General features: G+C 43.2%; 1 protein-coding gene across 12 annotated transcripts; it reads right to left on the reverse strand.

Annotated features, from left to right (window-relative positions):
• Positions 1-1,016: 1,016 nt before the first annotated feature.
• Positions 1,017-14,040, reverse strand: RHBDL2 (rhomboid like 2). Of its 12 annotated transcripts, none has more exons than XM_060258609.1 (8): positions 13,865-14,040; positions 10,430-10,708; positions 7,145-7,293; positions 4,966-5,078; positions 4,520-4,620; positions 3,927-3,987; positions 2,348-2,409; positions 1,017-1,377 (listed from the first exon to the last, which is right to left on the reverse strand). In XM_060258609.1, the coding sequence occupies exons 2-8, from the start codon at positions 10,658-10,660 to the stop codon at positions 1,195-1,197; spliced, it is 900 nt and encodes a 299-aa protein (XP_060114592.1). In that variant the 5' UTR covers positions 10,661-10,708; positions 13,865-14,040; the 3' UTR covers positions 1,017-1,194. The 12 variants fall into 12 exon arrangements, with proteins under 12 accessions (XP_060114592.1, XP_060114597.1, XP_060114593.1 ...); XM_060258614.1 differs by having other exon boundaries at positions 10,430-10,714; positions 13,865-13,999; XM_060258610.1 differs by having other exon boundaries at positions 10,430-10,711; positions 13,865-13,998.
• Positions 14,041-15,385: the final 1,345 nt, after the last annotated feature.

Here is a 15,385-nt window from a genome sequence, read left to right on the forward strand (position 1 = left end):
TCCCATCTGTTATCACCCTAAATGTAACTCCAATCTTAACACATTTTCAGGAGACCCATTGAATTCTACATTTCCGTCCCCCTCTCAGCTGGTTCTAATGAAACCACCTTAAAGGCGGCCAATTTTTGCTCCTCAGTATGTTCAACAAGATAGCAGCTGGTTTTATTAACTATTTCTGCATTTTGAAATCAGCCTATTATATGGGTCTGAAATGTTACTGTATGTAGATATGCTGATGACAGTGTGTGACAATCCTGGCTGATCTAGGATTGTAGTAAAGATTGATTGGAATCAAGGAAAACAGAATTCACTTCACAAATAAAAAATCCAGGAAGTCCCAGGAGGGAATTACAGATCTGAAATGATACAAAGAAGAGGTGTATGGAGGGACGGTGGCTTAGTGGTAGAGCATCTGCTTGGGCAGCAGAAGGTCCCAGGTTCAATCCCTGGCATCTCCAAAAAAGGGTCCAGGCAAATAGGTGTGAAAAACCTCAGCTTGAGACCCTGGAGAGCCGCTGCCAGTCTGAGAAGACAATACTGACTTTGATGGACCAAAGGTCTGATTCAGTATAAGGCAGCTTCATATGTTCATAAATAAGAGAGTAAAGGGAGCACTGCACTTAGCCACAGTCACAAAATCTGAATTTTCAACATTCAGTGGAATGCCACAGTTAGCTATTCTCTACTGATGCAGAACAGACTCAACAGTCTTTTCTCTCTCCTCCCTTTACTGAAATTTTGTGCATTAGAAAAATGAAAGTAACCAAGATGTCTGCAGTAGCCTCACCCCCTGATCAAGCAGCCATTAATTCTGCAGGCCTTTATTTGCCACCCCCACCTTGTTTTTGGAGACAGAGAAGTAGGATACAGCAGAACCAATGGCTGACCCAGCTGAGTGCGATGCAGCCTTCCAAAAAGTTGAAATCTAGCACTGGGTGCCACAGCCTCACCTCTGCAGTGCTAATGAACTACTGAACTAAATTATAAAAGCTGCAAATAATTCCAAGAAACAACAATTGTGAGAAATCATTGCTGTTTAATATGTAAAAAGTACAAAAGGCATTTCCAGATAAATGAAATCAGTTTAAAAATAACATTTTAAAAGTAAAACCTTTAATTACAAATATGCAATACATTTAAAAATACTGTATGATCTTCAGAAGGTCGGTGTATTGTTCAGTTAGGCAATGTGCCCTACTGGTTTGCAGGTGAGAAAAACACATTGAAGAATACTGCAAACACCACAAAGACCAAGTAAGCAATGATGGAGGCCCAGAATCTTGGATCTTTAATAAAATTGTGATCAAAAGAGCTGAATATGACATAACCTATTGACATCCCAGCAAAGCCACCTGCAATGTGAGCCACAAAGGAAACCTTAAGAGGGAGAAAAAAAGAGAGGGAAATTCAGAAGAGTAGGACACATATCCCAAAGTTATTTACAAGCACTGTTGTTGCAGCAGTGTTAACGAACCTGCCTGCTAGAACACATGCATCAAAGACTTGAGGGCAGCTGGGCCTCTTCCTATCCAAAGGAGCTATGTTCTGGAATCCACCAGTCATGAACATTTGTGCAGACAGAAGGAAGAGGAACTCCCAAGAAAGACTTCAAAGCCAAAAAGGAAAACAAATCTGAGCACAGAAAAGATCAGGAAGTCAAGCAAAGGTGTGTCCCCTCCAGCATCTCTTCTAATTCCCTTTCCCCCAAGTCAGCTGATGCCATCAATGGCCAGGATAAGGTCCAAACCCCTCTGCATTATAATTTCTTCAGGGCTGCACCTTTAAATTCTGCTGTCTGCCTCACCTAAAATATGGCCATTTTGCACAAAGCAGGGACCCCTTGTTCTGTATACTCCCGTGGCAGTTAAAGAATCCAGAGATTTCCTGTCTACATTACAACCAATGGAGGAAACCAATGAGTAGGCAACGTTCTCCCTTTCTGCACTTTTACCATCTGTAACCAAAAAGCAGCTGTCCAAAAAATCCATTTGTACATTTCCACCCCCCCACACACACCTCTGCCCACAGCTTGTACACTGAGAAATTGCCCTTTGGTTCTCCTTGCAGATTTCACCTACCTGTCTGTTAGTTTTCAACACCAAACTGACCTTTCACTCTGACTTAAGGTGCCAAAAGGAAAAGCATGCTGTAGGAGAGAATGTTGCAGAGTGCATAGGAATAGTCTCGACCATGAAAAAAACATGCAATGCTTCAGTATCGTAGTGATGAAGATACTGTGCCAGTCTGGATGCAAGGAAAGCAGAACAGCCAATTATTTATCAGCACCAAGAGAAGAATGTTCTAAGAGAATAAAGCTGAAATTCTGTCATGGGAAGGCATTACTTACTGAAGGTGCACCCGTAGGAGAAAAAAATCTTCTGTACAAAGCAAATCCTACATCCGTCCCAACTAGGAAATCAATACAAATAATTACCAGCCAATATTTCAATCCCCTAACATTTCAGAGCCCACCCTCTGGCTGCTTACCAGCTAAATGATGCTGAAACTCCAAGTGGGGCAGAAAGTTATTTAGAAATAATACAGGAAGCAAAAGACACAAGCAAGCAGAGGAACACCCCTTAATGCTGGAACTAGAGTCTTAAATCTTGAAATGATACATGTCAAATAATCTGTGGAACTATGAGTTAAGCCAGGACCAGTTTCTGGGATGGAAGGAAAAAATGCATTTTATCCAGCAGACTCTTTATTGTGAAAAACTGTGTCTTTTGAAAAAAAAAATGGACTCCGTGTTCTATTGCATTGGGGGGAGGGGGGAGAACATGAAATGAGACTAAAGATACAAAATTTCCAGCCATGGGGGGGAAAACATTTTTCCCAGGAAAAACATTTTTTGGGTGAAAACTTAAATATATGCAATATTTTTTTTTTTTATCAAATCTAAGCCTATGAACAACATAAAATACATAATTTATACATTAGCTAGCATGTAAAACTGGATTAATACACATACTCATAAAATTTAAGAGTATTAATGCCTTAGAAAGCAATCATAGGCAAGTGAACTCAGAATCCTACTTAGGACAGTTCAATGGTCAATGGTGTTCTTGAGATGGCACTGTTAATTTTCTACATGCAAGGCTGCAAATACACCCAATATTAAAGCAAGAGAGTGCTAAAAACTGCTGCATCCAATGCTGTCATATCACATTTCAATCTTTTTTTTTAAAGGCAAGATTTTATAGTTTTTTCACGCTCCTCCAAATAACTCCATTGGAAAACTTGAAAAAGTAGTGCTCAGACTTCCTCATGTTATACATGTTAAAGCCTTGTTTTAATAAGCATTTCACTAACTTATTCTCACAGGGTTTTTTCCCCCCCAGTGGTGCCCCAAATTTTCCAATTTTCCCAAACAACCCAGTTTTTCCAAAGCAAAACCTGAATGCTATATTATTGGAGTAAAACTCTGGCTTAGAAGCCATTTCACTCATTGCAGAGGGACTTTTTTTCCAGTGCTTCCTCACCATTTTCCATTTTTTCCCCACTGGAAAAATTGATGGTGTTGTCCTCGAATATTTTCATGCTATACGTTTTAAGTAAATAAAGGCTTGTCTGAAAAGCATCTAACTCATTCCAAAAGAAAGAAAAAATATTTCACAAGAATTTTTCAGTGTTCCCCCACTTTTCCTATTGAATATTTTTTCTTCATCTCCATGAGACATTTTCTCTCAACAACCAAACTAAAATGTCTTCTTATGGCTAATTATACAAAGGCAGAGAGACGACCTGTCAGTATGTTCTGAGAAAAGAGTACAGTGGAGGAACAGAGGCAAGCATTTCCTCCCAATTAAGTCAGTTGAGGGTACAAGATTAGCTATTTTGACACTTGAGACTTTTTCTGAATTGAAAAACCATTAGAAAAATGGCTCTTAGACAAACTATATATATAATGCAAGAAGGAAGCTTACCTATTAGGAAGATTGTTAATAATCTGAAAACTCCAAACAGTGGAATCATTTCGCGGAAATTCTGTAAGGATCAAAGGCAAACTTTCTCAGCACTGCTCCAGGTGTTACCCCATACCAACATGTATCTTATGTAAGCAAGGGTAAAGACATTTTTATAATGTCACCTTGCAAACCAGTATGAGGGTTTGTGGGGGGAATGTCAACTTGAATACATTATTCTCACATAGTAAGGAGAGTCACCATAAGATTTTGAATCTAGGAATTGTTCTGCCATGTTTGTGATATTTTCCCCAACACTGCTACTTTGCAAATAAATCACAAGAGAAGACCATCTCAAACCCCCTCCAAATTTCCTGGGAGCTAAATCCCTTTTAGAAGCCTGATTAGCTCAGGCTAGCCCAATCTTGTCAGAACTTGGCAACTAAGGAGGATTGGCCATAGTACTTGGATAGAACATGGGAGATCACTAGGGTTGCTATGCAGAGGAAGATAATGGTGAATCACCTGTGTTAATCTTTTGCTTTGAAGCCCCCTGGTCCTGGGGTCACCATGAGTCAGCTGCAAATTCATATCATTAAGTCCCTTTTCCTTACCACTAGAACATTCATGAAGTATCCTCCAATAAGAGCATAAACTCCTCCAGATGCTCCTACCAGGCCATGGTGTGGATCACAGACTGAGCTTGCCAAGGAACCTGGAATGAGGAGAGGGAGAGAAGGATTATAGTACATTAATGGGACAATGCTGCCCCCTAGCACTTGTCATAAATCAAGATATTCTATGACTATTCAGGTAATGACATCGCTGGGTTCAGGCTAAGGTAACAACACTTAGTACCACGTAGTCACTAGCAACAAACAAGCATGGGTAACAATAACAAAAGTTTAAAAATTCCTGCAAATCGCTACCCCTTATAGTCCTAATACGTTATACAATATGTCTCAATTCAACCACAAACACTCAAGTTGGACATTTAAACTGGTCTTAGCAGACACTCCATTTTCTATCACTCTTCTCAGTTGCTTACTGCAGTGCCTACCTGCAATCACTCCAGCCATATACACCAGGCCGACTCTGTGTCCTTTGTGAACCAACTCAAGGGGGATTCCCAAAAAAAGCTGAAGGAAAAGGTTTCCCAAGATATGCTCAATGCTGCCAAGAGAAGACAAAATTTACAAGGATGAACTAGCAAGTGATTTCTCCAGAGCATTTATGTCTGCCTTCACTGGATGAAGAACCATAATCAGCATTCAGAATACCTGTTTTCTACCTTTACATTTCAGAAGTCTTAGCATATTTAATATTGTTGCAGAATTAGGGCTGGATAGAGTCTCAGTCTCAGTTGTCTGCCCATGCTAGCCCAGTCCTATTTCAATTTCCATAGTATTTAGCCTCTATTAGTTAAAACTCTGGTTCTGTTTCCCAAGAGGCTTTAGGATGCTTCGAATGATGTGACCTTCCTGGTTCCCATAACAGCTGTCCTTTAGCCTCATGTGACTTTTGTATTTTGTAATTTTTATATCTTATCAAATTCTACATAAAGCATCAGAGCCTAAGCTTTCTGAGACTGTTTTAGGTAACCTTGACTGTTTGAGTAAAACCAACTTAACACAGCTTTCCCGGATTCACGTGACTCTGAAGCACAGAGAGAAAGGGCTGAGCTTTGGTGTGTACGTTACTATATGACAGATAGTCGTCACAGGGTTGATTGGCAGTTACATTGGCTCCTATGGATGGTGAAAGGTACTTAATGTATGAATGTATTCTTGTTGCTTGTTGTTCTTGCCAACAACCCATTGTATCTGGATCTTGATGAGAGCATCCAAGGATATCCTTTATACAATTACTGTGCACAATTATTAAGGATGAATTTGGATTAATGCATGATTCTTATATGCTTTAATGCAGCAGTCCCCAACCTTTTTGGCCCCAGGGACCGGCCTCAGGGCTGGCAGGGTGGAGGCACCCAATTCAGTCTCCCCTTGCCCCCCCCACAGCGCCTTTTCCTCCTTCACCGCCTTCCCTTGCTGCCTCACAACCTCCTCCCTGTTTTCCTCCTTCACCACCTCCCTCACGCAGCCTCGTAGCCTCCCCCCCCCCACCCGTTTTCACCATTTTAAGGCCAGGGAAGCACCTCCCAAGCTGACCCCCCAGCCAACCAGCTGATTGGCAGGGAAACCGTTGCAGCAGTGGCGAGCGATGCTGCCCTTGCCTCCTTCCCTTCCCTTAAAATGGTGAAAAGGGGTGGGAGGCGCCATGGGGAAGGGTGGCGAGGCTGCGCGGCCCATTGCAAACAGGCTGCGGCCTACTGGCTGGGGACCCCTGCTTTAATGAATTTACATTTGGGATTGAAGTTAAGTTAGAGGCTTTTCAGAATGGTCTCTTTCTTGATGCAATTGGGAAACCAGCTTCTCTCCCTCCCCAAATGAACACAATGGAAATGGGATTGTAAGAAAGGTTTTTTGCATCCCTCATTTCCGCAGCAAATATTAACTATGGTTATTACACCCTGACCTGGATGGCCCAGGCTAGCTACATTTCTTCAGATCTCAGAAGCTAAGCAGGGTCAGCATTGGTTAGTAGTTGGATGGGAAATCAACAAGGAAGTCCAGGGTTGCTAGGCAGAGGCAAGCAATGGCAAACCACCTCTGAATATCTCGTTTTGAAAACCCTATGGGATCACCATCTGTCCACTTCAACTTGACAGCATTTTCCACCACCCCATAGTTATTATTCCCTCTTCCTGCTCTCTGAGCTGAGGTCCAGACAGGAATCTAAAGCAAGTTCTCCAAAAGAGCAGAAGATGTGAAGAACCTACCACTCTTTCAACTGTGTGTTAAAGACTAACACTTTTTATTCCAGCATGATGAATCAGAACTCATTTCTTCAGATACATATTGGAAGGAAATGTATGACCCATCCTATTCAAAGTGGCAGATGAAGGATCATTTATTAACTGTAATGGATCCAGGTTGCACACCTTAAAACATAGCATCACAAATCAAAGTCACGCCCTCTCGTCTTCAAGACAGAAATAGTTTTTTCAGTCCGTGATACCCTATGGATAAATTTAATAAACTAACAAAACTAAACTATGGTCTTATCAACAGTAGACTGTTCCATCAGACTCCACTACATTTATGTTTCCCAGTAAATCCAAATTTGGCAAAAGGCACTCAAAATGACCATCAGCAGCTTCAATGTAATTAGTGGCTCACCCAGCATGCACAAGCATGTAAGACAAGAACCTCCAAGCTTCTTTCCTCTTGTCGGGCCTGTACGTAAAAGGACTGTCCCAGATGCTGGAATCTAGGGTCATCCACTGTTCCTGGGGTTTCCAAACAGCATAATAGATGAAGGTAGTCAGCTAGACATAAAGAAGTCACAAAGAAGTCAGGTAGATAGTGGTGGTGGTGGGTTTTAACTCCCCAGGATGGGGCACACAATCATTTGGAAAGAGCAAACATATCTGTTAACTCTAAAACTCATGTCGATAAATTCATAAACTGTACAAGACACTGTATTCAATACAGGAAATGAAGCCTGGAATCTCCTTAGAAGTTAAAATGACTAAATTGAGACTATAGTGCTTTGGTCACATGACTGGAAGACAGGCTTCACTGGAAAAGGCAATCATGCTAGGAGAAGCTGAAGGTAGCAGGAAAAGAGGAAAGACCCAACAGTGGATGGATTGACTCAATAAAGGAAGTCACAACCCTCAGTTTGCAAGACTAAAGCAAGGCTGTTAACCACAGGATTATTTTGGTCATTAATTCATGGGGTCACATAAGTTGGAAGTGACTTGAGATGACACTTACACACACACAAATAGTATTTACTGAATGAGAGGAGTGAAATAATGAGCTGAAACAAACGGAAGGTACTTCCAAAGAAAAAACCAAGTGTAATGTCTTAGTGATTGTAAAAACACAAGAAGCAGAACCAGGTATGCAAAGCACAAATGCTTAGTAACCATAGAACAGGTGTATTAGCCATTGTTAAAATGAAGAAGCAGAACGACTGTAGTAAAAGAAATGACACGGTTGAACAGGCCATGACAACAGTAGAGATTTATAGCAATAGAGACTAATAAGTAGCAAGTACGCAGGCATAATCAAGTAATGAATATTAACTGACACACCCTACTTCGGAGAAAAGTACATTTAAATGCACATGCAAAGTATGTAACGGGAGGGGTACATATCAAGGAGGGAGTATGAAGTAGGTGGCCAGATAGGCTGTACCTTCCGGGTACCTCAGCCTATGGGGAAAGGAGGAAGGACTCATTGGCCAGGAGTAGAGGATAAAAGGGCATATATGGAACTGATCAGGGAGCTTTGCGACTCCCCTCTTTCTTGATATCAATAAAGTTGTATATTTTAAAGGAGACTCCCGACTGACAGCTCTTTTTCTTTGAATCTCCTGGAGGGGCCAGGAGAGGCGAACACATTGTCTCTAACACTGAACACATCTATCAATGTTATAAATTGCAACAGCAAATAAATGTGTTTTATAAACAAAATATTTATTTTGCTCTGGAGATCTGAAGACTGAGAAAAGAGTTCTAGTATAGGAACCTAACTGTTAGTTTATTATTGTAAGCAGTGGGTCCCAACCTTTGAGGCATGTTGACCCACAAGTTCAAATTTATTTAGTGTGGTAAAACCCCAGTGATTTATTGTCACATGAATTTTGGACCATAGGTCTTTGGTAGCCATAGGTCTGGTGTATTTAACTGCAAGTTTACCTATTTTACAACAGTTACTTGAAGAATCCAAACACAATTTACTTAACACCCTTTTTAATGTGGCATTTGTTCAAATATTTATCGCACGTAAGTTGTTCACAGTTCTGAGAAAATGCTAACAAAAAGAAAGCATTCAGAAGGAGTTTTGCATTTTATATATATTCATTATCAGCAGTTTGTATGGTAAAGGTATTATATTGGCAGAGATGAGGACACAGTGGAAGGGGAAAATAGCAAAAGGATCTTTTTGATTCTTGAATACTTCCTATTCATTGAATAGACCTATTCATTCTTTGGCTGTTTATAATTCAATTAAAATATTTTACACCAAAAATAAATACATAAGGAGAGACTCTGAAAGTACACGTAGCAAGGAGTAGTTCTTTTACCTCAAAACATTCATATGCTGAGTATTTTAACTTGTACAAGCAGACAACAGTAATTAACTAAATATAACTTGAACAAAGAGTTCATGAAGTACATTTCTGGCATTAATCACTATGATTATGTAGAATCCCTGGCCCAGGCTAGCTTCAATTTGTTAGAACTCAGAAGCTAGGCAGGCTTGGTCCTGGTAAGTACTTGGATGGGAGATCACCAGGGAAGTCCAGGGTTGCTATGTAGGGGCAGGCAATGGCACAGAGCCTCTGTGCCAGATAACTGTGCCAGTTATCTCTCACCTTGATAACTGTACAATGTTGCTAAAATAAATCAGCTAAAACTTCACAATACCATCACCGCCGTCCACATTTAGTAGAAGAAAAGATTGGATTTATACCCCGCCCTTCATTCAGAGTGGTTTAGTCTGCTTTCCCATCCCCTCCCCACAACAGACACCCAGTGAGGTAGGTGGGGCTGAGAGAGCTTTGACAGAAACTGCTCTTGAGCAGAACAGCTCTGAGAGAACTTGTGACTTACCCCAAGGTAGCACAGCAGCTGCATGTGGAAGAGTGGGGAACCAAACCCAGTTCTCCCAGATTAGAGTCTGCACACTTAACCACTACACCAAACTGGCTATCTGAACACTGGTGTTGGGGAGTAGAAGTAGCCAGGGCCTTTTTTGAGCAGGAACACCCAGGAATGCAGTTCCGGCTGGCTTGGTGGCAGGGGCGTGGCCTAATATGCAAATGAGTTCCTGCTGGGCTTTTTCTACAAAAAAGCCCTGGAAGTAGCCCTGGGATGAAAGGATGCTACTAGTTGGACTACTGGTCTAATCCAGCAGAGCTGCTCTTATTTAATTGTTCCTGCATGGAGAAAAGGAAACAAGAATCTCTACATGCTGAATGAGAAAATTAAGGAGAAGGTCTTCTCCTTAAAATGGCAGATTCCCATGGCTGGCAGTTTAACATGGTAGAGCCTTCAATCCTATAATCAGCAATGTGGATTCTGAAGTGATGCAACCCCATAATCTAAGTTTTATTTTACAAAATTCTGTATCTTATTTTACAAAATTCTGTATCTCACTTTTCTACCCCCACAAGGGCTACCAAAGCAGCTTGCAAACTAAAACATACATAGTAAAATCACATTTTAAAACTAACCTCCCCCCCAAAAAAACCCACACATCATCAAAACAAGTAAACACAGAGTTAAAACAAATAAAAAGTAATAAAAACAACCGAATTTTCACAACTATAGGGTTCCCAACACCCTGAATATTAATACATTCCATCACATTCAGAGAACTTTCCAAAATTAAATATGCAATCATTAGAGAACTAGAAATAAGAAAGCATGTTTCAGATATTTCTCTTACTTCAGCAACACTGATTGCAAGGATGAAAATGGGAGGTGGAATGCAGTTGGCTCTTTCAAGGTAGGTCCCTCTGGTATCTTCTGGAAGCATCCATTTGGAAATGGTTTCATGGAAGCTGTCGCAGTTGAAGCTGTCACAGTTGACACAAACACAACAATTTCTTCCATCCTCACTCTTTTCTTCCTCTGATGCATCAGCAACCCTGTCAGGATTCATTCTCTCAAGCTCCATATTTGAGGGAAGTTACAAGTCCATATTTGAGGGAAGTCAGAAATCAGCCTGCTTCTGACACAAAAAGACATGAACAGCACATTTGTCCTGGAACCAAGACCACTGCCTTTTCCTCTCATCCACCCTCTGTCTCAATATGTAAGCATTCAGAAGGGGTCTCCATCCTTTTTATGCTTATGGGCACTTTTGGAATTCTGACAAAGGGCAGGGGTGGACACAATCACAAAATGGCTGCCACAGGAGGCAGAGCCAATCACAAAATGGCTGCCACAGGAGGTAACCTAAGCACAAAGTATCAGGGATCTAGATTATATCTAACTCTAATAGTAACTCTGCAACAGAACAAAATTTGTTCTGTTGCTTCAGACCAACACAGCTGCCCATATGGAAGTAACTGCAGTATTTCAGACAGAAGCTCAGTTTAACAAGATTCTTTTTAATCTGCACAGCCAATCAGAAGTCCTACTGGGGAAATGCCCCACCTAGTCCTGCCCACTTTCTGAAATCACTTGACAGGTGCCAGGAAAGGTGTCGAGAAGATACCATGGTACTAGAGTTGCCAATCCTGGGTTCCAAAATTCCTGGAAACTTGAGGGAGGAGCCTGGGAGAGTGGGGTTTAAGGAGGGGAGAGACCTTGGTAGGGTATAATGCCATACAGTCCAACTTCCAAAGCAGCCGTTTTCTCAGGTGAAGTGGAATAAATGTTTTAAATAAAATTATTTATATAGTCTAGAGATCAGTTGTAATTCCAGGAGATCAAGTCCCACCTGGAGGCTAACAACTCTACACAGCACCCACAGGCACCACCACTGGGGACCCCTGGGATTCCATCTAGTGAAAGTATGTTGCCTTTGTTGCTGGGCATCCTAGAATCAGCATAAGACTTCTTTTCACTTGATGCTTAAATTGGGTGCATTCACACTATACTAAATAATGCATTTTACAACTGGATTTTTGCTATTCTTAAGCTGCTATCACACAAACTTAAATAATGCACTTTCAATGAACTTTCAGTGCACTTTCCAACTGGATTTTACTGTGTGAACTCGTAAAATCCAGTTGGAAAGTGGTTTGAAAGTGCATTATTACCAGCGAGCCTGCAGCAGACGTGGACTACTGCACCCTTCTTAAATCTTCGTTCGCGAAGTCAAGCCGAGAGAGAGAGATATTACAGCCCTCCACAGTAAAAATCCAGTTGCAAAACGCATTATTTAGTGTAGTGTGAACGAACCCTTTGAATTTCCAATTTCCCCCCCTGAACAATTCTGAACATCAACACCGTGTGGCATTTGAATTAGACCCTACGAGATCTTTTGTTTTTCCCCACTAGTCAGTTTTAATTCCAGATATGCAGCCATGTTGAGCTGTGGCAGTAAAATAAACCACAGCGGCATTTTATAGCCTAGCAAAATTCAGTCTGAGTTCAAGTTTTCATAAGTCAAAGCAAATACCTCACTCACTCGGCTCAGGCAAGCTGCTGCTCAGAATAAATTCTATCCGTCCTTGAAGCACCACTGAACTCAGATTACTCTGATTCATATTAGTACTCTTATAACTGTTTGACTCCTTCCCACTCCTAGTAGAAGAGAACAGCTGTCTCTCTCCTGCCCCAGCTCTCAATGTGCCGGGGGAAATCAACCACACCCAAGATGTGGCTTTGCACCACAACCAGGAAGTGAAGCTGGGTACAAATAGAATTTGGAATGATTCCCAGTGAAATTTACTCCCCAAGCAGATCATTTTGACTACTGTTCCGCTTCCTGGGGCCTGTCATTACTCCACTTGCCAAGCTCCAGATGGGGCCTGGAGATCCCCCATAATTACAACTTATCTCCAAGCTACACAGATCAGTTTCCCTGGAAGAAGTCCCTGCTTTGGCAGGTGGACTCAATGGCATTATGCTCCACTGAAGTCCCTCCCCTCCACAGGCTGCTCCCAAATTTCCAGGAATTTCACTCCCAAATTTCCAACCTCCAGGTGTTCACTGAAGATTTCCTGGGATTCCATGTGACAGAGATCGGTCCACCTGAAGATCATGATACCTTTGGAAGGTGGGCTTTGTAGCATTATGCCTCAAGGGTCCTTCCCCTCCTCAAACCCCGTCCTTTTCAGGCTCCATCCTTCCAGATCTCTGGGTATTTCCCAACCCACAACTGGCTACCATGGAAGAGAATTACCTGTGCAGCGTTTTACCCATCTGTGACCTTTCCCCTCACCAACCCCACCTTCTCCAAACTCCACCCCACAAAACCAGAGCTTGACAACCACAAAAGACTGCGAGCTTCCAATTCTACTCCCAGGAGCCCACACCACACAGGTACCCCAACCAATACTCCCTCTAAAATGCCGGGTCTTGTGAGCAAAAATTCTACTCTCTGAGCTACTAGCGTTAAAAGTCGTGAGCTACTGCTCTGGGACCATTTTTCCTGAGCTAAGACAAAAATGTGTGAGCCAGAGGCTAAAAATTGTGAGCTAGCTCACACTAACTCAGCTTAGAGGGAACACCGACCCCAGCCCAGTTTGCCCTTTGGGGGCTTGCGAACTCTCCAGCAAAGCGAGCCGAGGGAGGACCACTCCCGACGGGGCCGGTGTGCCAGCAGCAGCAGCAGCCCAGGGAAATGCGCCCTCCCCTTAAGAGCGCGGGACTGGCCCAAGGACATTCGCGGGAGCTCCGGCGGCGCGTCAAGGCACTCGCTGCTTTTCATCGTCTTAGCACCGACCGATTTAGCCGGCGGATGGCAGCCCGACGCCCTTCCCGGCGCGATACATCGCCGCCGCCTGCTCAAAGGCAGGCAGGCAGGCGGCAACAAGCTCTCCTGCTCGGTGGGCCAAGAGAGAAGTGGCGGCGGAGGCAACGTGGCGCGGGCAAACCCACCTGCGCTCGGGGCTCGGCGTGGCAGCCGGACGCGGGGAGCCAGCAGGGCACGGCGAGAGCGCGACGCCCAGCTCCGCCTCCACTTCCCAAGCCCAGCCAAAGCAGAGGAGCAGGAAGGGGTGGCAGCTTCCCCCGAGGTCTGCCTGCGCCTTCCAGCCGCATGGTGGCCATTCAAGCGCGCCGCCTCCTGGGCGTGTGTCGCGGTTGGCTGGCGCTCTTGGCGTGGCCACAACTGCGATTGGGCCGGGGAAGCCCCGGGTTATAGTTGCCTGGGCGCCAGTGCAGGGCCTGGAGGAACCCAATAGCGGGAGTTTAAAAACTGTCCTACCGCAGTTGTTGGCGAGCAAACGCCGCGGAGCTCGGCAAGGCTTTACTTCGAAGGCTGCAGGCTCAGGCTTTGACGAACATGCGTCCGGGAATCAACCCAGCAAAGGGCCAAAGGCGACGAAATAAACCCCGTTCGGAAAAACCTATTAACTCCTCCATTTTATACGCAGTGTTGTTAAGGGTGTTACTGGCATTGGCGGGGTTTGGGTTTACCAACTGATTGGTGTGTCTGGTGTTGAGGGGAGGACCCAATGGTAATATAGGAACTATGGTTTTTGTGCACAGGAAGGATTAATAAAGAGCCAAAATGAGGCCGGGATGGATTAAAATTATGCTGGGAGTGTGTGTGTAAGTGCCGCCAAGCCGCTTCCAATTTATGGCGGCCTTATGAATTAATGACCAATTTCGCACTAGACTTTTAATTCTGGTTTAGCCCTGTCCTCAAACTGACATTCTACACTAGAATAATAGAATCAGAGAAACCAACTCTATGATTTTAGTGTAGAATGTCAGTTTAGAGACAGGGCTAAACCAGGATTAAAGGTCTAGTGCGAAATTGGGCTATGACTTCCAAGATCGTTAACAGCCTTGCAAACCTAAGGTCCTGAGGCAGGGGCAGCTAAACTGCAGCTTGGGAGCCGCAAGTGGCTCTTTCACACTTATTGTGTGGCTCACGAAGCCCCCATCACCCTGTTGGCATGCTTGGGGGGGGGGGGGTTGCATTTAAAGTTGCTTTCTTTCCACCTCACCCTCCCCATATATCTTCCTTCAAACATCTGACATTCATGTTTTGCAGCTTTCAAACATCTGACATTTATTCTATGTGGCTCATATTAACGAGATTGGCCATCCATGCCCTGTGTCATCTATCTCATGTTGGATAAGGTGCTAATTTTTCCCCTTAGCATTTTACTTCCCTCTTCCCGACTTGCATAGCAAAATCCAGCATACTTGAGAGCAGAATTTTTTATTGGCTGTTTAATGATAGGGGGAGTGTGGTCTTCTGAACCCAGGTCATCCCAGTCCTACCCTACAATGGCTCTTTGATTTAGTACTGATGGTCTTTCCTCCCAGAGATTTACCAAGCTTATAACCTATTAGAATGAGTTTCTGGAAGTCTTTGTGTTGGTTTCAAAAATGTGTTGATCCAAAATTCCACTAGGTCAGCACAGCACATATGCTCTTTCATAGACAGTAGGCCTTTATTCGCAACATGTTTTAAGAACCTTTCCCCCCACCAAGCAGAGCAAATGTACGAGGTGAGATTTAACAGCTGCATCCAAGTAAAAGACTGCTGCAAGCAGAGACAGCTGGATTTGTGAATCAGGAACCCTGTTGAAATACATTTTGTGACAACTGCTTAGATCTGAAAGTTCATCACACACACACACAAATCTCTATCAGCCTGTCTCCTACAACACAACAATGTGAGAAGCCCAGACCAGCCTGACCTCGTCAGGTTATAAGTTAAGCAAAGTTAGCCATGGTTAATATTTAGATGAGAGACCAGCAGGAAGACCAG

The sequence above is a fragment of the Heteronotia binoei genome, chromosome 17 (genome assembly GCF_032191835.1).
Source record: "Heteronotia binoei isolate CCM8104 ecotype False Entrance Well chromosome 17, APGP_CSIRO_Hbin_v1, whole genome shotgun sequence".
Classification (NCBI taxonomy): domain Eukaryota; kingdom Metazoa; phylum Chordata; class Lepidosauria; order Squamata; family Gekkonidae; genus Heteronotia; species Heteronotia binoei.

Excerpts from the sequence above, each read along its gene's own strand:
- RHBDL2 (XM_060258609.1), bottom strand. The coding sequence starts at position 10,660 with ATGGAGCTTGAGAGAATGAATCCTGACAGGGTTGCTGATGCATCAGAG. Across the intron at positions 4,621-4,965 it reads TATGGCTGGAGTGATTGCAG|GTTCCTTGGCAAGCTCAGTC; the intron begins GTAGGCACTGCA and ends TCCTCATTCCAG. Across the intron at positions 1,378-2,347 it reads CTCCTACGGGTGCACCTTCA|GTTTCCTTTGTGGCTCACAT; the intron begins GTAAGTAATGCC and ends CTCCCTCTTAAG.